Consider the following 23,891-nt stretch of genomic DNA (forward strand, 5'->3'; position numbering starts at 1 on the left):
TCCCTTGGCAGAGGTAATAAATGATAACTGTAGACAGTTTTGACTACAAACATTTACAAACTAGAAAAGCACTCTGAGAGCGCAGACCTCTGCCAAGCAGCTACTTTCCACTGAGAATCTTGCTCTTCCCAAAGAGATTTTTCTCCTCTCCACCACTGGGGAAAAGCTCTTTGGTCTCTTCCATAGTGATCGCTGATTTCCACCCATCAGAGTTGTACATGCTGAAAAATCGCCAAATTTCCCAATATAGAAGCCTTTGTTACGTCATAAACCCTCAGCTGCGCAGCTCGCCTCGCCCTAGCAGAAACTAGAGCGCGCACTTCAGTGCGCGTTTGAAAAACTCAAATATGCGCAGCTTGAACTCCCAAGTTCATTGACCCTACCTGCTGAAATATCAAAAATCCTTCATGAATTCCCCAAAAATTCTCGGATCACTACCAAAATCTAATCATCTGTTACTTGTGTCATTCTCAACCTTTCATGTAAGTGTCATCCACATCTGTTCTCTACTTTTTGCGTTATTTTGCACACGGACAATCAAACAAACAAACCAACGATAACGAAAACATGACCTCCTCCCTTGGCGGAGGTAATTATTTTATCTATTATTCACATTTTGTATTTTTAGCAATACTTAACATTGATTATACTGATTCAAAATTTACATTGGCTGTTTCTATCCTTGATTCACATTTTAGAAAGTGGCTATTTTGAAGCACTTTACTGGGTTTGTGTTTCATCTGCATATATATCATTTGCCTTTAAAGGACAAGTCCACCTTCATAGGCATGTGATGTGGATTGAGTGAATGCAGCAACAGCTGAGCACACAGTGAGAGTTTGAGGGAAATCGGACAATCCGTTAAAAAGTTATGATTTTTTTTATGTTTCTGCTCAATAACTGCTGGAGGAGAAGACTAACCCAGTGCATTATGTCATATATGTACAACAATATAAAGAAAATATAAAGAAAATAAAGAAAATTCAACATATATAAAGAAAATTCAACATATTTTCACTTTTCTCGAATAAAAAGGAACACTTAACTTGTCTCTTTCAGAAGGCAGGGGGAATAATACTACCTGTAACATACACGTACGTCAGTGATAGGAAATGTGCACTTTTTTAGAAAATAAAAATTAAATTTTGTGAATTTCTCTTTATATTTTTCTATATTATTCTACACATGCTTGTAACATCATACACTGCACTATAGTAGTCTTGTCATCCAGCAGTGACTGTGCAGATAGTTTAAAATTCATAACTTTTGAACGGATTGTCAGATTTTCACCAAATGTTCACTGATGTGTTCTACTAATATTGCTGCATTCATTCAATCCATATTCACAATGCAGGTGAACTTGTCCCTTGATTAAGTTTTCTTCAAATCAAAATAGATATGGAAATTTGTAGGGCCAATAACTATATGCACACATCAACTCATCGAACAAAGGTAACAAAAAATGTTTTTCAAGTTACGGAGAATGAAATTTAATGATTGAAGTAATGGAAAACACTAAAAATCACTCTTTATAGTTTCCCCTATTTATAAGTGAAAATTAACTTTTAAGTAGGGGAACCTACAGAAAAGCAGGTGCTTGTGGGGATAGGTCCTCGGAAAAAAAAAAAAGTTAGCACACACACATACATTGTACACACAAACACACACACATTCATAACAAGCATGCATGCACAAACCAATTAACAAACAACACAGAGAAAGGAAAGAGAGGGAAGTTAAGAGAAAGAGAAGAGAAAATAGCTATTTTATACAAAGCTATCAACTCTCCTTGGAAACATTTTGCCTGTTAATACCGGAACATTTGCATTGCATGTTCTTCATCGAAACTAGCTGTATGAAACTATATGAAGAGTTTGTTTGCAAAAACCGATAAGTCCATTTTTGACGATTTTGAAGTACGGTCTCTGTCATAAAGTACAAAATAATACCTTCTAAATGACATATTGGTCACTACATATAAAGGTACATTTTTGAAGTTATGGTCAAAAGAAGCAAAAATTTTCTTATTATTCTCTTTATTTTTCTTGACCTTTAATCGCAAATATCTCCATTTGACAAATATGGACTTATCGGTTTTTACAAACAAACTCTTCATATACACCGGTAGTTCAGCAATGATACACACGACATTTCTTTGTGAGAACTACACCAACTTTGCAAGAATGGAACACGGCTTCATTGTTGGAACACATGCGGAGACTTTTCCCAATGTTGGGTCTTTGCCTTTTCTTCATTTGCCTCCTTCGTTCACTTTGTCAGGTAGTGAAAACACTGGCTTTATGCATGGATGCATGTATGCTGTCCCCACCACTATACCAAAGTGTGCATCATTCGTGGGTGCATCTCTGCATATAGCTGTGTAATATCAAGGGTCTTTTAGCTAGGATCATGTATAACTCTACTAGTAGTTAGTACCAGTACGTACTGTTACTACTAGACTACAAAGAGCTAATGTAAGAGTGGGCAAAATTAGCAGACCAGAGAGGGTGGCCGTGGGGGAGGGAATAACTAAGGAAGTCTAAGTGCAGGGCTGCCAACATTGGAAACTAGTTGAGAGTGAGACTCCCATAGGCCAATGCTATAATTTAGGAGTCAAAATGAGTGAGATCAATAGAAGTGCATGCAAATGAAATAAAGTTTTAGAGTGAGAAAGGGCCAATATGAGCGAGTCTCACTCTCAATGAGTGAGAGTTGGCAGCCCTGCTAAGTGATAAATAATTAAAGAGACTTCCTTATCTCACCCCCCCCCCCCCCCACGGCTACCCACGCTAATTTTGCCATAACCATTCTGGTCTGCATGATCCTAAATCTCGAAATGCCCTTGATACCAGACAAAAACTACTAGGTGTTTCAAAAAACATTTCCCACTTTTCATTCTTAATAATTTACAAACTATATATCAGATAACACTGTCATTAATATGAGTGATAGCTGAATAGTGTACAATTTGGTTGGAGGTGGTTTAAATATGAAAGCATAAATCAGTTTCATGAAATCCCTGATTAGTTTCACAGTTAGGTTCCAGATTTTGCTCTATTTTCAACCCTCTGTACAAAATTTCACTTTGCACAAGGGTCAATGGGTGTGTATGGGAGTGTGTGGTTAACACCCTGACAATGGTCCAGAACAATGGCCAGGGTTTGAATGCTTCATCATTTATTCAGGAGAAATTCCACTATCACAACTAATCTTTATTCAGCCTCTGGCAGTATCTGATGCAATATTTAGTACCCTGGGGTACCAAATGAAAATTCGCCATTTTGTTGAATTAATTATTTTTTTTTCAGCGCTGTACCCTGGCTTACAAAAGAATGTGTCAAAATATTTTTTAGTATTATTATGCACAAAAATGTTTTCTTATTTGTGATTATGCAACAATTAATGCATGCAAGTGTACTTCGAAAAACACCTATGGTGCTAGTTCATTGCTACGACTTTGCCGTATCCGAATTCGGAATCGGCATATCTGAATTCGGATACGCATTATAAAAATAATGGGCATGAGATGGCGCTGTACAACGCGGTACCCCGGGTTACAACGGTACCCCGGTGTACGGCGTGCCGAATCATCTGTGTAAAGTCAAACGCCTGCCGATACTGTCGTTGAGTCGTGACAGAACTCTCCCTTCTTCTGAAAAACGAAACTACAATGAATACATGTACCTTCTGTTCTATTGTAAACATGGTGACAGGAAGCAAAGAAAATCAATTAGAGTATACACTTGTATATATGGAGCCTTAAATTAATCTACTGTGAAACAAATCGCCCCAGTGAATATAATGATAAATGCTGCTGAACTCTTTACCAAAAATGATCCCTTTTTATCGAAAAAGCGAAAAATTTGTCAGACTATTAATTAGTAGACAGTTGTATTAAAACTAGGAACTTTAGATCATTTATGTTTATTTCCAAAATTTAGTGATATGTGAAGCAAAAATTGAAAATGATTCCAGCTGGAATGGAATGTGGTGTTGCAAGCTCATGGAAACATGTGTTTACCTTTTCCATGTGCATGCATTTTACCCTTTACCGTGCATGAATTCAGACTAGCTGTGCCCAGGGCAATCCACATGAATTATTGATTAAGCGGAGCATTCATGTGCCTAGTCAACAGGTGGTTCAGGCATGTCCATTGTTCAGGGCCATTGTCAGCACACACTCACATACACATCATTGGTTCTTGTGCAAAGTTCAATTTTTGTACAGAGGGTTGAAATTTGACCAAAATCTGAAACCTTACTTCAAAATCAATCTTAGATTTAATGAAATTAATTCATGCTTTCACATTTAAATCACCTTCAACCAAATTGTACACTATTCAGCTATTACTCATATCCATGACAGTTATATCGGTTGAATAGCTTTTGAGCTATTAATGATCAAAAGTGGGAAATGTTTTTTGAAACACCTAGTAGTAACAGCTAGGATCACACTATTCCCGCTACGTAACACACGCACACTGCTAGCGCGAGAGCAGGGAGGTGGGAATTCTCCCTGCTGCTAGCTACGCATTAGCAGTAGTAATTTGAACTGCTACAACTGGTAGCTTGCTCGAATTCTGTATTGCGCAATAGCATGTAGCATGTAGCAAATTTAACTTGGAAATGGTTTGCCATTGTTTCCATTCACGTACCTGCATGATATCCCTGCTTGAAAATAGATTGGGAAGACATGGTCTGTTTGTGAGGATGCACGGTTTTAGCACGCGATGTTCATTCCAAGCCTTTGTACACGATACTACTGCCTGCGTAGTTCTAAGCGTCAGTTCCTTTATATGCCTATACCACCTAAGGGGTGTAAATTTACTACCAGTATTGTACACAGTCCTGTATGAAGTTGGAATACTAGTAACAGCAACCGCGGTATCACGTCACATGATGAAGCCTGAGGTTGATCTACCTCTGACGTTATTTCCGGATAGTCCGGCATACTGTACGTCTTTCAGATCCGGAAGGTGCTTGTAAAAGAAAGTTTAAGTGGTTCCACCCCCCCCCCTTTTTTTTCTTTTTCTTTTTTTAATTCATGCTTAATAATAGAGCATTGAAACAAACTCAGCTTAGTTGCCGTCTTGGCAAACTTTGGGCAACTTTTTTATTTTCTATTAGAGTAATCATCTGATTAGGCTATACAACATTAAATTTATGTTGATGAATTTAATCCAGGAAGCCTGAAAACACGAATCATACAATTTTAGAAGTTTTCTGTTACTAAATGACGCAAATGTCTTGAATGTCAAAATATTAAAGGAAAATGAGGTAATTTCCATATTGGCCTACATTATCGTCTAGAAGATACCGCACAGGCGCTGCGTTTTTTTTAAATTGTTGGGGGCAGTTTATATTTCTGGTGCCACTTTTAGGGGGTTAATCGGCTGAAAAAAAAAAAAAAAGAGTGGGAGTTGCGCCGACCCTGCCTCATAATTTCTATGCTATTTACATCACCCTGGAAAAGTTGTTCTATAGAGTTCGGATTTTTTTTTTAAAGAATAAATACTTATAAATATTGAGATATTAATTTGATTGGCACCTCATTGACAACCTTGGATATCCTTCTTTATGAAATTACTACCAAGCAGAGTCATTGAAATAGCGTAGGCCTGATATGTATAATATAGAGCCTATATTCATAGGCTGTCAAAGTAAAACAAGGAGGTTTTGCCAAGGAATCCATTCATATGACACCATGCAGCTTCTCTTTTAAAAGAATGCCCTGCTCAAGTATATCATTATTAGCATAATGAGCTAATTTTCATTTACATGTGTAATAGCCTGGTATAGATTGTAGGCCTATAAGCCCGGCCACCACATATTATATACCATGGAAAATCACATAATTTGGAAAAGATTGTTTTTAAAGCAAGTTTCTTCTTGTTGTTGTTTATTCCTGCTTGAGATAGATATTGACATAAATTGAGCTTGCCTGTTATATTGTTAAGTCAACCTCCCCCCCCCCCCCAAGTTATGAGTCTGTCATTACACAGTTGAATGTCCAAAACCGGAAACTCGGAAAACCGAAAAATCATCACACTGAACCGGACCCTTTTTTGAATTTCAAATTCTTTCCTATAGTATTAAAGGACAAGTTCACCTTCATAAACATAATGAGTGACAGAATATAGCAATATTAGTAGAACACATCATTGAAAGTTTGAGGAAAATCGGACAATCCGTTCAAAAGTTATGAATTTTTGAAGTTTTTGTGCAGTCACTGCTGGATGAGAAGACTACTGCAGTGTATGATGTCACATCATGCGTACAACAATATAAGGAAAATATAAAGAGAATTTCACAAAATTTCATCTTTTGAAAAAAGTACACATCCCCTTGACTCGTAGTAGACAAATGTTATGGTAAATTATTCCCCCTGCCTTTGGAAAGAGGCAAGTCAAGTGCTCTTTTATTATGTGAAAAAAAGTGAAAAAATGTTGAATTTTCTTTACATTTTCTTTATACTGTTGTACAAGCTGTAGTAGTCTCTTCATCCAGAGGTTCCAACACAAAAATTTGAAAAATTCACAATTTTTGCATCGATTGTCCAATTTTCCTCAAACTTTCACTGATGTGTTCTAGTAATATTGCTGCATTCTCTCAATCCATCATTATGTTTATGAAGGTGAACTTGTCCTTTAATAGGTTCTGAACATTCTACTGAACTACTGAATTACTGACCAAATTAACTAATTGTGCTATTTTATTTTAGATACTTGTATATTTGACATTGATATCAATAACTGGTGTCATGAATGCATTCTTCTCCTCTTGAAAACCCTCCAAAGTCGTATTATAATTTCATATTTTCAGGCTTTGTGGATTCAAATTTCCAACATATTACACATTGCACATAATGAAAATTAGATGATTATGCTACTACACTATTAGCCTATTAAAATGAAATAAAATAACCCTTGCGCACTGAGGTTGCCAAGATGGTAACGTAGCTATTCATCTAAAGAACGACAGTGAACACTTTTTCGAGTTCATGAACATGTGGAACGTGATGGTGCCGTATAACTGTTATAATTCAAAGGCGTTTGTTGATAGATTATCTGTGTTTCTAGGGCAATTACCCCCTGGACAATTAGTCCAGACTTTTCCCAGACCCTATAATCCTAATACATGTACTAATCCTGAATAATCCTAACCCTAACACAAACTCTAATCCTAAACCTTACCCTAACCCTCATCTTTACTCTAACCTTATCACTAACCAGTATTTAGCGGGGAGGGGGGAGTAATTGTGACCCTGCACCTCAAAACAAGCAAAAAGTCGCCAGACATGAATTTTTAGTCATGACAATAAATAATCATTCTAAAAGAGCAGACTTTAAGCTTTAAAATGATGTATAACTCAAATCAAATGGACTCTCCTAACCTATCTAAATATTGGAAAGAAAGCACAAACTTAGGAAAAGTGTGAACTGAGAAAAGAGGCTCCGAAGTACAGTGTCTATTCAAGCGCTTAATCTTTACCAAACCGTGCTGACTGTGCAGTGAATGGGACAAAAAAACAGGAAGTAAACCCCCAGAGTAACAACAATGAAGGGATTATCAGATTAAACTGAAATTGAATATGCCTCATTAACACATTCTGACCATAATTAATGCCAACTTTCAAAGCAGTACTTAGCACTATCCTTTCAAAAGTTATTAGAGTTGAAAGTGAAGAGTGTGGACAAGGTTTTTCAGAAAATGAAAAAGGGATTCTAAAGACACACCTAATCACAGGCTATTCTACCAAAAATGTTCGAGATAAAATGCTAAAAAAAACCACACTTTTCTGCCCGTTTTATGATACCAAATTTTAGCATAACGTAAAAGAAGACCCGCTCTTTCAGAAAATATGAAAAAGTCAAGTTCGGCTAGGTTGGCCTATTTCACTCATTTTCAGTCCTCACGCAAAATAGGTGTGTGCGACTTTATGTTCGTTTTGAGGTGCACGGTCACGTCCTTGAGGGGTAATTGCCCTGGTACGTTTGGTGTGTGTGTGTGTGTGTGTTTTTTTTTATGTTTGTATCATGAAGTGTATATCTGCAGAGGTTTATGTCTTATGAAACGCTTTATTGTATGTGCTGTTATGAAGAGAAAACAGAATTTAGTTTTATTATAATAACAATAAAGTTGCCCGCAAGCGCGCCGGAACACTTTTTTTTTTTTTTTTTTTTTTTTTTTTTTTGGGGGGGGGGGGGGGCAAAATCTCAACGGGGGCACATTGTGACGATGTGAGATCCTCCCCGCGGGAGCGAAGCGAGTGAGCGGGGGGGGGGGGGGGAGGGGGAGGGGGTGGAAAGGGGGATCCCTCCCCCCACCACTGTAGGGAGCTTTTGTAAAACAGGGTACAAAGTCGCGTTTATTTATACCATTTAAAAGCAAATTTCTAAGGAATTAAACATAGTGAAAAATAATCAGTGCGAAGGACTATGATTATTACATACGGGAGTACATAATAATGTGATGGTGTGAGATCCTCGGCGAGGGAGCGAAGCAACCGAGCGGGGGGAGGGTGTGGGAGGGGGATACCCCCTCCCACGGTAGGGACTTTTTGTAAAAACAGAGTATAAAAGTCGCGTTTATAGAGAATTTAAAGCAAATTTCTAGGGAATTAACATATTGAAAAAATTAGTTGGAAGGACTATGATCATAACATACGGGAGTACATTAATAATGTGATGGTGCGAGATCCTCGGCGAGGGAGGGTGCCCCCTCGCACGGTAGGGAATTTTTGTAAAAACAGAGTATAAAAGTCGCGTTTATAGAGAATTTAAAGCAAATTTCTAGGGATTTAACATATTGAAAAAAAAAATCAGTTGGAAGGACCATGATCTTAACATACAGGGGTATTATGTGATGGTGTGAGATCTTCGTCGAGGGAGCGAAACGACCGAGCGGGGGAGGGTGTGGGAGGGGGATACCCCCTCCCACGGTAGGGACTTTTTGTAAAAACAGAGTATAAAAGTCGCTTTTATAGAGCATTTTAAATTAAATTTCTGAGGAATTAAATAAACATAGTAAAAGAAATCACTGCGAAGGACTATGATAATAACTAAAGAAACTTTTAATTTACTATATACGGGCAGAACGAGCGAGCCACTTTCACTTTGCAATTTATCTGAAATGTACTCATCAAAAGCTTAAACGTGATCGCATCGTTCGAACAATAAAAAATATTCTTATACTGCTAGAAAGCAAAGAAGAAAATGAAAAAGGTAAGGTTTACTAAAGGTATGTTTCAGCGGGCACACTCGATGACACGAGGCTACCATCTATACACTAAATTTACTCGTAAGTTACTATTAGTGTATAGATACACTAATGTATGTTGTTATTGTATTATAATTTTCGCCCCGTTAGGGGCGAAAATTTTTGCATTTTCAGTTATGAAATTACAACATTTAGACAAGAAATATGCCTTTATTGTTCATTTTGGTCTTTAAATCAGTGATTAATTATTTGTTACAGGGGGCACTTTGGGGGGGCAAAAACTCGTTTTGCCCCCCCCCCCCCAACATTTTGTTTGGGGGGGGGGGGGGGGCAAGTGCCACCCCTGCCCCCCCCCCCCCCGCTTCCGGCGCCCTTGGTTGCCCGAGGTACGAGTTCGACATCCCACGAATCATACAGCCCACGAGTTTATACAGCCCAAGTGTCATACAACCCATGAGTCCGACACGTAGGCAAACAAGGCCCACAAGTTCGACACTAAGCAAACAAAGCCCACAAAACCGACATATTAAGCCCTGTGATGTAATTTGAACTCGTGGGTCGTTTTTACCTAGTGTCGAATTCGTGGCTCTCAAGTTGCTTAAGTGTTGAACTCGTGGGCCTTGTTTGCCTAATGTCATGAATGTCAAACTCGTGGGTTTGTCTAGTGTCGGACTCGTGGGCCTTATCTGCCTAGTGTCAAACTCATGGGCTCTATGACTTTAAAATTGACCTGTTGTTTTTGTTTTGTTTTTCAATCTCGACCTCATGGGACGACCCCGGCCGCGGCGGCTCTCTCTTTCCAATTTCGGGTGAAATAACTTCCTCCGCCTTTGCGGAGGAAGTTATTTAGTAGGCCAGTAGTACATGGTCGCCAAAATACAAATGAGGTGGTTTATTTTTTTGTTTGCCTGTTTGTTTGTTTGTTTGTCACAAAAAAAAATAGTTTTGGTTTTTTATCACTTTCCCTTGAAAGAGGTCGTCGTAAATCAAAGTGAGAAAAAAAAATCCTCCAATGAAGGGTCACGATTTGTATCTAGGTGGCCCCTCAGCATACCAACTTCGATTTTCCTACTTTTTTAACCCTAATTAAGTGGGTAAAAGACACACTTGCATCAAAAACGAAAATGCCCATCCAGTGACGCTCTCCGGAATTTTTATGCGTATTCGGGGATGCCCGAATATTGTGTAAAACTGTCAAACAGTTGATAGTGTTCATTTAAGCTTGAATGAGGGATTTCAACATATTTCTCGAAAAACAAAATAATTTCAAATGTATTGTGTAAGCTTTAATACAATTACATAAGTCTACAGTAGAAATAATTCTTTTAAAATCACCGTGAAAATCTTGAAAGTTTCGAAACCTCGTGTGAATAATTAACAGCAGCTCATAATAAAAGCAGATAATGAAAGCAACATCGAGAAGAATTACGCAAGGCAGCTTTTCTTGGAAAAGAAATTGTTTTGTTTCGTTTTGTTATGTTTTTATGATATTCTATTGCCGTTGGCAGACCTCAGTGCCGCATTTTCCGCCACTGACGGACCCTGGAGGTTAAAGGTGCCCGAGCGGACCAATAGCAAGAGCGCCATCATGCGCCATCCAGGTCTCGCACATCCCGTATAGTGAAGGTCATATTTCTCATTTGACTTTTTAATATCATAAATGTGTTTTTGATGATATTTGCCCCTACATCATATGGGAAACTACACATTCAAGGGTTATAAAGCTTCTCAAAGGGACACTTTTGAAAATCATGCCCTTTGGGCTTTTTTTTTTTAAATAAATCTTGCAGTGTTGATGATCGAGTTCTTCATAAGATGACTACATAGATGCAGGCAGTAATCCTTGATTATGGGGGTGTCATCATCACCTTATTGCCTACAAAGTATTTTAAAAGACTTTGCTTTGTCAAACAGACTAACTTTATGAATTTTGACCTGTTTCAGTGGTAGCCAAAACAAAGAAATATATTAAAATAACACAGTTATTCAAAGTTGTGTGATGCTGATGACTGCTATATACAAAGATCTAGTACCACAACAACATAATAAGAAAACAAATTGTAGTCAGGCAGAGTCTGGGGGGTAGAGGAGAGGGGTGGGGGGTGTAGGAAGGAGAAGGGGGAGGGAGAAAGAGATCTGACACAATAGATCAACATAAACCAGCAGAGCTTGTATGGGATGAATACTTCCCATAGACTTGTGTGCATTGCATGCATCCTATAGGGCTCACACCCATAAATATTTCCCCATAGGGATGTGTGTTAACAATCAAATTTCAAAAAATTCTGTAAAACAGCTGGGAGAAATGAGGTGTTTCAGCTTCACTAACCTGAATAAGTTAGATATACCCTTTCATCCATCAAATTCTCAGGGTGGATTCTTCAGTCCAAATTCTGTCCAGGGGTCCGCAAAGCCAGACTACGAGTTCTTGTCACTCAAAAAATCCCTATTTTCCATACACGTACCCAATTAAATATAGTCCCCTCAAATTCCACCAGAAAAGCTTTCATCTTCCAACAGTTTGTAGAGGAATTCATACTCAATATCTACAGCTAGTCAGTTTTTTGCCAAACTAAATCATTGATTTTTAATCAATTTTTTCCTTCATTTATTTTGGTATCTTTGGTACGAATTTGTGAAGGGATCTTGGACATTCCATTGTATTTACGGGTGTGAGCCCTAGAGACTTCCGGTCGTTCAACTTTATCTGTTGCAGTTTTGACATTTGCAGGGAATTTTTTATTAGCTCAAACTTCACAAAGAGGGCCTTTACTCGTCAAAAAATTTTAGGCGTTTTCTGAATCTGCATCAAAGAAATAAAGTCCCTTTGATATCAAAAGAAAACATATCCGCCTTTTAATAAGACTTATTATGTACAAAGATTGACCCTCACAACTAAATCTAATCAGTTCTTACCAAGCTGGTATAACTTGCTGGACTTGCCCCTTTTTCATTTGAGTGTGATTTTTTGTACGACAACTCAAGGCGAGTCAAGCCAAGGTCAATTTTTTTTTTTCAATTCATTTTATTTTCATACTTCTCATTTATGAACATTACAACAGAAACCAGACAAGTTCTTTTACCTTGTGAACAATGTGCAGAAAACAAACAATATACAAGGTGATAACACAGTAATTACATGTAATGATAACTGGTCAAAATCGAAATCGAAATGGGGTTGATCAAAGAGAAGTATGACGGGACCTACATGAAAGCTAGCTTGTTTGGCTGTAAGCCCCGAGTAATCAGTGTTTTTGAAAAAGAAACGGAGAACGGATAGAAGATAAGACCAGAATGATAAGGTTGCCAAATTTTATGTAATAAAAAAGAAGAAGAAAAAGAAGAAGAAGAAAAACAAACAAACTAAACATTAATATGAACTTACTGTGACCGAGCCATCATTATTATACAGCCTACTTTGGCATATATACTATAACCTATTGTTGCATTAAAACTTTCACCAGGATATGATCAGTAAGACACAAAAAAGTAACATGTATAACTATTAAGCCATTTGGTGCCTGCCGCGTCAAGCTCTGCATAGAAGGTTAGAGAGGGGTAGAGGGAAAGAGGAAGAGAGGGAAACGAAGTAGAATGTGGAATTACTAATGATGAATTCAGAGAGCCTGATGGCAAGACCCTAAATGGAATCTGCAACGTATTGACAAAATGTTTGATTGGACAATAACATACCACAGTATTACATAAGACATTACGACTGTTCAGTGTCTGCAAAATATGCACTCAATAAAAACTCTTTTAATTTACGTTTAAAGGAATATAAAGACGAGCAGCTTGTTATTTCGAGGGAGAGGTCATTCCAGTATCTAGGGCCCGTATACTTTATCGTTTTTTTAGCGAAAATTGTTCGAGTACGTGGAAGGTGAAATGCGTCACTTTGGCGGGTAGGACAATTATGAATCAAATAGTTTTTTTCTGAACATGCGAGTAAAAACATCCGGTAACTCGTTGGCAGAAAATTTGTACATAAATATGCCGACGTTGTAACTGAACAGATCTGATATTTTCAGTATTTTATTTTTCAAAAATAAATCATCCGTGTGGGACAAATATCCGACATGGTTGATATTTCTGATGACACGTTTTTGAATACGGAACAGTATATCAAGAAGATTTCTAGTTGCATTCCCCCACACAAGAACACCATAATTAAGGTACGGAGTAATCAAAGTAGAATAAAGATTAAGCAGAATTTGACTTGGAAAAACACTCTTAAGTTTATTAAGAACACCCGTATTTTTAGAAAGAATATTACTTAAATAACTAACGTGGGATTTCCAAGATAAATCACTATCAATAAAAAGCCCTAAAAATTTTATACTATTGACTTGATTTAATTCAGTTTCATTAAACTTAATATGAAAAGGAAGGGTTTTAAGACTATTGCTAAAAAGCATACAATGAGTTTTATCAATATTAAGTGACAATTTGTTGGCGTATATCCAAGATTGCACAGATTTAAGTTCTTTATTTACTGTGTTCACAAGAGTATAAGGATCTCTGTGTGTAAAAAACAGATTGGAGTCGTCAGCAAAACATATAAAGGAAAGAATTGGCGAGGAACTGGGAAGATCGTTAATGTACAAAATGAACAATAGTCGGCCTAGTAAGGAGCCCTGTGGAACACCACATGAAATTAACTTTAACTGAGAATCATGGCCATTTATACTCACAAATTGTTTTCTGTTTGATAAATAATCTCGAAACCAGTCCAAAGGTAACCTCTCTGACATAAATACATGAGATTGATACATCCAGTTCGTTTTCAGGATCTGCCTGAGAAGAAAGGGGGGCTATAGTTCAGACCGGTTTCTGAGGAGTCGAAATACATCTGTATACAAATTTCATCTGTGATACTATGGCTGCCACAAGTTTCTTGAGACGCACAAAATCGCGCGGGTGCAGTACACTGCTAAATATTTGATCGAAGTTAGCCTAAATGACCTCTCTGCCTGCCTCGGAGTACAATATGTATTACTACTTACCCAGGGTCTTATACAGCCTGGTCAAAGTTGTCTATAGCGGTCATCCAATGGAGACGAAAAATGGCCGTTATTGACAGGTGGCCGCTACAGACAGGGTTGGTAACATGTCTTTTCTCTGGGGGTGTATTTAGTGCGGCAGGTGGCCGCTATATACAGGTGGCCGCATAGGCAGGTTTGACTGTATTTGCCGATTGAATAGCAATTTGGAAGCAGTGTGTCAGTGTTGGATCAAGCAGTGGAAACAAAATATTACACTAACGAAAAAAAGCTCCTGCTTGCCACTGTTTTACTACTGAACACCCACTCCTCCCCAGCCCCGTCCTTTCCTCGGTAGTTTCACACACACACACACACACACACACACACACACACACACATGCTCACCGCACACGCACACGCACGCGCATTTATTTCCAGTGTCCCGCTTCAAAGTTATAATAGAGAAACGTTATTCGGGCTGCAGAGTATAACTGTCGAGTGTGACGTCGAGATACAGGTGGGAAAGGAAATACATGCGCTGGTCTGAGGGTATCCGGAATAGAAATGGAAATCGAAGCACGAAAAGAGAGCAAACAGCAATCGAGCGGGGTCCAGAAGATGGACGGGGAGAAATCGCAACAAAACGAGAGAGGGAACTGGACTAATAAACTGGACTTCTTCCTAGCCTTGTGCGGATCCTCCGTAGGACTGGGGAACGTGTGGCGATTCCCGTATCTGTGCTATAAGCATGGCGGTGGTACGTCTGTTCGCATTTCAGTTGTGCCCATAAGTAATTCGTAATGTTAGCCTTCTTATGTATGATTATGATATACACACAGGGCCGGCGCTAAGTTTTGAAAAGTAAGGGGTCCATTTTATGAGAACAGGGATGTCGGTTCATTTTCAGGATGGAAGGGGGAGATTTTTTTTTGGATGAGAGTTAATATGTGTCCTTAAATCGGCTGACAAACTTTACAGTTTGTTTATTTTGTTTTGCTTTGTTTTTGTTTTGTTTTGTTTTGTTTTGTTTGTTTGTTTGTTTTTTGGTTGATGCCACTCCTTTAACAACATCGACTGCTGACAAGCAAAGATGAACAACAAAAAGTAAAATCCAGAAAGTCGGGCTCAAGTAGTAAGAACCTCTAGTAATACGAAAAAAGAAAGGTTGGGGTGGACCCCCTCCCCCCCCCCCCCCCCGGGCTCGGTTGCGCCGCTTCTGACAAATATATAGTATTACTTTGATGATTAAGCATTTAAACAAAATATCATATAGTAGTTAGTGCCCATCATGTTTAGATGAGTGTTTAATCCGAGGCCAAAGGATGAATCATACGTAATTCATAAATTGTATTGTTTATCTCTAATTCATTGTTATAGGGTCACATCAAAACAGCGAAGCATAACGTAAACCACCACCACCACCCTCCACCGTTCTTTTTCTCTGTTCACCCTTATATTTACTTTTTTCATCAAGCTTCTTTTTCATTTATGTATTTATTTATTTATTTATTTATTCATTCATTCATTCATCTGTAATAGTTCTAGTATTTTTCTTTAGATTCCTTGGATAAGCCCACAAAAATAAAACCTTGCTAAAGTAGGCCTAATAATATACAAATGACATAGGAATGTTACTTTGGGACTGAACATAACTTGCATGTTTCCTTGTTTCTCTAAAACAAAAGACAACGTTAAAGGTCCAGTTTACCTTTGGGAGCAGTGATTTTAAAAATGTTCAAGATATCACATTTGATGCACATGTGTAGGTCTGTTGTATCACAAAACGACCTACCATATAAAATTTGTGCAATAAAGCCTAACATATAAGGAGATATCAGTATTTTTCTCAATAAACCGTAACTGTAGACGGTTTAATTTGGAAGTATTCTTATTATAACTATTGTTCACATTTTGTGTATTTAACAATACTTAACATCGATTATACGGATTCAGTTTTTTACAGTGGTTGTTTCTATCCCTAACTCGCATTTTAGAACTAGTTTAAAGCACTAATGCTGGGTTTCTATTTCATCTGTAAATGGTAAACTATGCCTTTAAGAAGACAAGTTGTGGTCAGTCTATTGGAAGGTGCATTCCAATGTCTTTTGTTCATCATATTAATACTTATATGCAATAATTGACAGATGATGTCACCGGCAGAATCTTGGTTTGGAAGGTTTTATTGTTTGCGCCTATCCAAGTATATACACGAAGAAAAAAATGTGGAAATATCATTATGAAATATGGCACATTGTATTGTAATATGGCAGAATATAGTCTCACCGACGTTTAAAATCAGCTTAGTAGTTTCCAATGAAAAGACGCATCAATAAACATTCATAACGATAAGCGTTGTGTTTGGAGAGCACGTTTGTATAGTGCGTCCTGTTAAAATTTACGTTATCACATAATATTATCTAAACTAAAGTTGTACAGAGAGCCAACACCTTTCTCTGCCTACAGGAAGGCTGCCAAAATTGCATTATTTGTGTACACGACGCATTAATTTCTGTGGAAAATTTCATGAATTAGCAATTAGATCAGTTCTTCTATGCTCTAGTCATTCATTCTTTATAATCCTCTTAGACTTTGGAATGTCGCATTCTTTCTTTTGAGCCATCGCAGCTTGAAAACCATTGTGTGTGTGTGTGTGTGTGTGTGTGTGTGTGTGTGTGTGTGTGTGTGTGTGTGCGTCTGTGTGTGTGTGTGTGTGTGTAAAACACGTAAACAAAGAGATTTCATTCTACCAATGAAATTAGCCCTTTGTCATTGTTCGTGTCCTTAAGTGGTTTGGGGGGTCTTCTTTTTTTTTTTTTTTTTTACTTTTGTTCTTGTTGCTGCTGTTGCTCTCGTTGTTGTTGTTGTGTTTTTTTTTTCCAAAGCAGTCCGAAAAGTGTTGTACTGGTACTGTCCAAAGTCCCTACCACAGAAGGGTTGAGAAAACCTTGGTCTCGTCTTCATGCATATAATTCTACCGTCACTTCTTCCTTCAAAAACTGAACTACGAAAATTCAGTAGCTTCAGGCAATTCATCCACATGTAAACCTGTCATGAATCATGTGTTATCAGTATGTATTGTATACATCTGGGGACGTATCTGAGAATACGTTAACTGACCGTTAGTAATGGTCTAACCATGCATGGAGCTATGTTTGTATAGGTATGTAGCTCTATGGCTACCACCATGCCCAGTTTCTACGCGATATGTAACCAAGGAGGTATGAGAGATTAACCTCCTTGGTGTAACAAAGCTTGTGGCCCTTGTGCAATGCAGCTGCGGACGACAAATTTCTCCAGACGTGGGGAAAATTCCCTTCCCCCCACCCCCCCCCCCGAAAAAAGAAGAAGAAAAGGATAGTACTGCTCATTCCCGTCATTACGAACAACGAAGCAAAAACTCAAGTCTCAAATGATATTCATCTATACACATCTATGTACTTTACTGTTCGGCTATAACGAAGCTTTAATATAACGAAAGATAACGGGAGTGCACTGTAATACAGATCAGCGAAAGTTATAACAAAGGCCTAAGTATATAGTTTCGTGTCTAAACCAATAGTCGCAGTCTGAGAGTTAAAGACCGGTGGAATGAGCTTCAGACGACCTGGAATTGAAAACAGAAATATCCATGGTGAATAATATATATCAATCTTATCAGTGTAAGGAGGTGGAAACGGGAGCCTTAAAAAAAAACATGGAAACAGAATGACGCTGGCACGAAAATCACTGATGATCCGGAATACAGGGTACAGTATTCCACGTCATACTCAAATTGACTTGGATAACTATAAACTATTGATTATAACCGTAGTAAAATCAGACACACAGAATTGTAAAGGGTTTCATCTAAATTGTACTTCAAGTGTGCAACTCTCTAGGGCAGTCTAAAAGCAAAATTCTTCTTTGCTCAGTTTTTTTTTTTTGGGGGGGGGGGAAGTATAAGACTGGTTAGTTGTTATTTATTATGTTTACAATGAAGGTTCACGATGAAAGGGAAATAAAAAGAGTATCAGCTAGCTGATACCTTTTCCTTTTTCCGTTCTTGCTGTATGAAGAGCATGAAAAGAGAGGAAAAAAATAATATAACACACAATCTGGCGCAAATTCTAGATGTAAAAACCATCCAAAGGTTACAGAATCATTAACCCTAACAATGCATCAGTTAAAAACCTTTAATGCATGCACTTTTCATAGCTCTATGTATGGCTGGTGTATCGTGTCTCGTATAGAGAGAAAAGCAGATTGAAGGTAAGTAACCACCTTGAAAACTACTTCACACATTTCCTGACCTAAGTGGCTAAAATGTTTCTTTCAGGAAGTGGGTGGCACATTAAGAATTGATGGGAAACATATTGAAGACCCCGTATAGCGTAGACTGGAAGGCATGGCTCGGCTCGGATGTATTCGAGAATTCTCGGAACGAATTGTGTACAGCTTTATCACTGATCTCTGTGTATTAAAGTAGGCCTACACATCACACAGCCGAAGAATCTCGACTGTAGTCGATCATTACCGATTAGCGTATACGCTTTGATGCACAGTATTTGCGGACGGGCACCATATTCGTGATTTTCAAATCTACTCCCGTGGGCAGCGAGTGGGAGTTCGATTCAATTGGCCCATCGGCACACATCGTCATGAATCCCCATTTAAGATATTCAAAGGACACCCAAACCCAAAGAGAAACATGTATTGAGTGAAAGCAGCAACATTAGTAGAACACATCAGTCAAAGTTTGAGGAAATCGGACAATCGATGCAAACGTTATGAATTTTTAAAGCTTTGGTGTTGGAACCGCTGGATGAGGAGACTACTGGGGGTAATGGCGTCACGTGTGGACAACAATATAAAGAAAATATAAAGGGAATTCCACACATACAAAAAAAAAAATCATTTTTCATGAAAATTACACATTCCATCAACTTCATACTGACATATAATTAAGGGTAGGAATCATTCCCCCTGCTTTCTGAAAGCGGTTAGGCAAGTGCTCTTTCATTATGATAGAAAAGTGAATTTTTGTGGAATTCCCTATTATTTTCTTTATATAATATTGTGGTCCACAAAATGTCATGACCTCTAGTAGACTCATCATCCACGGGATCCAAACACCATAACTTCATAAAAATTCATAACTTTTGCATCGATTGTCCGATTTTCCTCAAACTTTCACTGATATGTTGCTGCTTCCACCCATCCATATTTCTCTTTAGATTTTGGTTTCTTGTAAAGTTTGCTTCTTTGTATCCTTAGGGGTCTGAAGATCACTCGCATCGTTTAGAGTTGTGCGCGCACATTTACCTAATCAAACTCTTGAACGAGCGCAGCAGACTTAATTTCAGTGATGCTGATACAGTGATCCGAGGTGCAGGTTATAGGATAAAATACATCGTTGTAGAGATGGACTTATGAAACTGGAAAGCATGAAGTGGCGGGATGACAGATAAATCTTCCTTGAGTACATTCCAATCGCATGTCCTGTGAGTAGAAAGAAGGAGGACGCCAGGTCCTCGGAAATGCAGACTTGGGTCTAGACGCGGCATGCTTATAGTACATTACAGGTGGTCCCTGGTAATTGATGACAATTAATGATGAAGAGGGTCAACCAGGTCAAACAAGCGGATTCTGTACAGCATGGCCATGCAGGTGGCTCTGCTGGCGCAGTACGTGAGCCACTCAAGCTAACTTATTCGTGTGGTTGTAACGCTTGTTCGTGGATTTTAGTTGCCAGATACATACCTGGTACTCATGTGGTTCTTTAGGATTATGTTGAACTAGAAGTATTTGAATTTTAATGTTATCAACAGATGTGTCCGTTTATACACTTGGAATTGCAATCAGGACCGGCTCACATGACCCGTGCATCAACTGCATAATAGGGCCAAATCTTTGTGGGTCTGACTATAAAGGAGGTACTAGGTACTTCCTTGGTCTAACCATTGACCTTCAACGTTTAGGTCCATGATCTCGTAGACGTGGGTCATCTCCTTGATCTTCTGAGAGCAGCGATTGGGGTTGAGCGGGAGAAACGCTGCAGAGAGGAATTTTGCTTCTTTGATCATGACATCAAAATGCGTGTTGAAGATGAGTCCATAAATACTGTAGACATGGAGGTCGATCGAGGTATCTGGCTAATGAGACTTCTGCCAGGACGGTTCCGCGGATCTGGGGAAAGAAGTCAGTTTGGGTTTTATGGCCACTCTTGTATGACTTTTGTCTTGTCTAATAAAAGACACCCTAAATACATTGGCGGACAAGCATAATGAACAAGTAGAAGAGGAGGCACGACTTTTCCCCACACTATCTTCTTCAATTGATTACCCCCCCCCCCCACAAAGAGAAATAATTTTATTTGTTCAAGTATAGTCAAATAATGAGGACAATGTATAAGACGAAGATCTCCGAGTATAGCATTTCTTATCAGATTGTTAAATGAAGGCTAAATGACTGGTCATGCCCTGCTATATCTTCTTGATAAGTGCTATCTGTATTTTTCAAATTTTCAGCATTCTTTCCAGAGTGACTACTTATGTTTCAGTTTCAGTTTCAACAGAGTTTACAGGGGCGGATCCAGGAATTCTGTAAAGGGGGGGCGTGACTAATGTTTCTGGTGCCACTTCCGGGTTTCATTTCATTGTTTTTCTTTTTATTTCTTTTGTTTTTTACGAAAAATAAAGGGGGGGCGTGCGCCGGTTGCGCCCCCCTCTGGATCCGCCACTGGTTTAGACAAATCAGATTATTAAAAATGAATCAAAAAAAAATCACACTGAATGGAGAAATGGAAATCGGTGTATGTGCACACATCTCGAGAATTACCTTTGAAGGAACGGGGTTGTTTGAGAAAAGCAGAAGTTACGAGAAGTTACAAGAGAATGCACATTACCCAAGGCGATGTCTATTCTCAGATGTCCCCTATATTACATGACTGACTTTAATACCGTATAGTATATGCATATATATATATATATATCCCTAGTTGGCACCTTAGGGAGACATATTGGGGGGGGGGGGGGGAAGTGTCTTCATTAGGGAGACAACTGGTCATTAAGGAGACAATTTTCGTGTCTCCATTGCGTAAACTGCCATTGAACATGTATTAATAAATTTGCATATAAAACAAATGAAAATGTCTTCCAAATGACCCATCTAGGAGTATATATATATATATAATATATATATATATATACAAACATGTTGCGAATTCACGTATTGGCTCCAATGTAACGAAGAATCAAGAAATAAACTGGTAATGCATTATTTCGCCAATAAGAATGAGTTTATTGAACAACTCAAATTTTCGGTGGCCTCCACCTTCTTCCGGAGTCTCGACGGAGATATATATATATATATGTGTGTGTGTGTGTGTGTGTGTGTGTGTGTGTGTGTAGGAGAGAGAGAGATAGATAGATAGATAGATAGATAAATAGATAGATAGATAGATAGATAGATAGATAGATAGATAGATAGATAGATGATAAATATATATATATATATATATATATATATATATATATATATATATATATATATATATATATATATCAGTTCGCACGGTATACAAACTGCGCGGTTACCATCACTGTGGCAACAACTACCACCAGTTTAGACGCATTCCATCACAAGTAGGTTAGTTTTGAAATCCGTCCGACCATGAGCAGACGTATACCCTTGTGTGTATGTTCTGCTTCAGAAACGGATTTTTAATCTAACATCACATCGCATCCTGGTCGCTGATGAAGAATGCGATGACTAACCTGTTTGGTGTCTTGTTTCAAAAACATGCGCTTTCCTCGCCAGGATAAAGCGTTTTAATGCCATTTTAGGTTTTAATCTCATATATATATATATATATATATATATATATATATATATATATATATAATATATACATGCATATATTGTATATAAAATTGTGACGTATACTGTGTCGGTCCTATGTGTATCTGACAAGAGAATGCGTGTTTGTTTGTTTTTTCTTCTATCTATCTATCTCACCATCGATCGATTTGTTGTGTTCAAGTCTTAAAGGGTGTGTACAGTTCTGGTCGAGGTGAGGATTTAGCTTTTAACGTTTCACGAGATATTCAGAAACCACTCTATGAGATGTCAAAGAGCATGCAATTCTCAGGGTATCAACAGTTTATTTGATGAAAATCGGTATTGAAATGGCTGAGATATCCAAAAACAAGGTGAAACAAAGAGATCCTAATAAAAGGCGTGGCCTGTCGCCTTTTGTTATTATCACTTTTTTGGATATCTCAGCCATTTGAAAACCAATTTTCATGAAATAAAACGTTGAATCCTTCTTAAAGTTACATGCTCTTTCATATTTCATAAGAGATTTCTCATTATCTCATTTAGGAATGTTCAAAACATGAATCCCCACCTCAACCAGTACTGTACAGTCCCTTTAATTCTATCGAACTTCTAAACTTATCCAATCAATTACTGTTTCTTTGGTTCAGTGTCGATATGTTTTCGTAATTTAGACTTAAGAACTAGCTTATACTATATTGCGATAACAAATCTCAGTTATATGAATAAATATATATTATTATAATATAAATATATATTATATAAAAATTTTGCTGCTTGCAAAAATCTTAATTTTATTGTAACCGGTTGTGTTTATCCTTTTCTTTTTTCTTTTTTTTTGGGGGGGGGGTATTGTTGTTTCAATGTCATGCATACCTAGTTGAAATACCTGGTATCAAAAACTAGTATCACATAACTATGCCAGAGACACACCCGTGTTTTGTAAAGGAAAAAAAAAACGATTGTTGGTATAGCTGTGTAACTCTCTATTAGCAATTACTCTGGATAAGAATGTGTGGAGAATTCAGACAGCTCGTTCGGAGTCGCAGAAAGCTCGTTTCCGGCGAACATTATAAAGGCGACCAGGGCCCTGTTTCATAAAGCTGTTTGTAAAGTTACGAATGACTTCACGAACGTCTGGAATACATGTATTATGAAGTGCCAATCTGTGTGCCAATTTTTCCTTATGTTTTATCAAGGTAAGATTGTATGTCAACATTTCATCTACAGTTGGGCAAAAATACGCTTTTAACTCTAAAAACGTGTGTTAACATATTAGAATAATCATTTTCATCTGCAAATCTCAACTTTAACTATTGAAGTTAACAATGTTTAGAAACTCACTTGGCTCGTCACATTCCAGTTGTTCGTAAAGTCGTGCGTTATAGGGCTCACACGGGTAAATAATTCCCCATAGAGACGTGTGTTAAAATTCAAAATTCAAAAAATTCTGTAAAATAGCTGGGAGAAATGAGGTGTTTCATCTTCACTAAGCTGGATAAGTGAGATATACCCTTTCATCCATCAAATTTCCAAGGTGGGTTCTTGATCAGCTCAAACTCTGTCCAAGGGTCCGCAAAGGCAGACTACGTGTTCTTTTCACTAAAAAAAAAAAAAAAAAAAAAAAAAATCACCTTTTTTCTGTACATGCACCCCATGAAATATAGTCCCTTCAAATTCCATGAGAAAAGCTTTCATCTTCCAACCAAAATGCAGTTTGTAGAGGAATTCATACTCAATATCTTCAGCTATTCAGTTTTTCGCCAAACTACATTAGTAATTTTTTTATTGATTTTTTCTTCATTTATTTTGGTATCTTTGGTAAGAATTTGTGAAGAGGTCTGGGACATTCCATTTTATTTACAGATGTGA

At 37.9% G+C, this 23,891-nt stretch overlaps 1 protein-coding gene across 1 annotated transcript in view; it reads left to right on the top strand.

Moving 5' to 3' along the window:
* Positions 1–14,822: 14,822 nt before the first annotated feature.
* Positions 14,823–23,891, top strand: part of LOC140244421 (sodium- and chloride-dependent betaine transporter-like) — a 49,150-nt gene continuing 40,081 nt past the window's right edge. The window contains exon 1 of the mRNA XM_072324059.1: positions 14,823–14,961. Within this exon, the coding sequence (XP_072180160.1) occupies positions 14,823–14,961 (139 nt within the window). The remainder of the gene's footprint in view (positions 14,962–23,891) is intronic.

The sequence above is a fragment of the Diadema setosum genome, chromosome 21 (genome assembly GCF_964275005.1).
Source record: "Diadema setosum chromosome 21, eeDiaSeto1, whole genome shotgun sequence".
Lineage (NCBI taxonomy): Eukaryota > Metazoa > Echinodermata > Echinoidea > Diadematoida > Diadematidae > Diadema > Diadema setosum.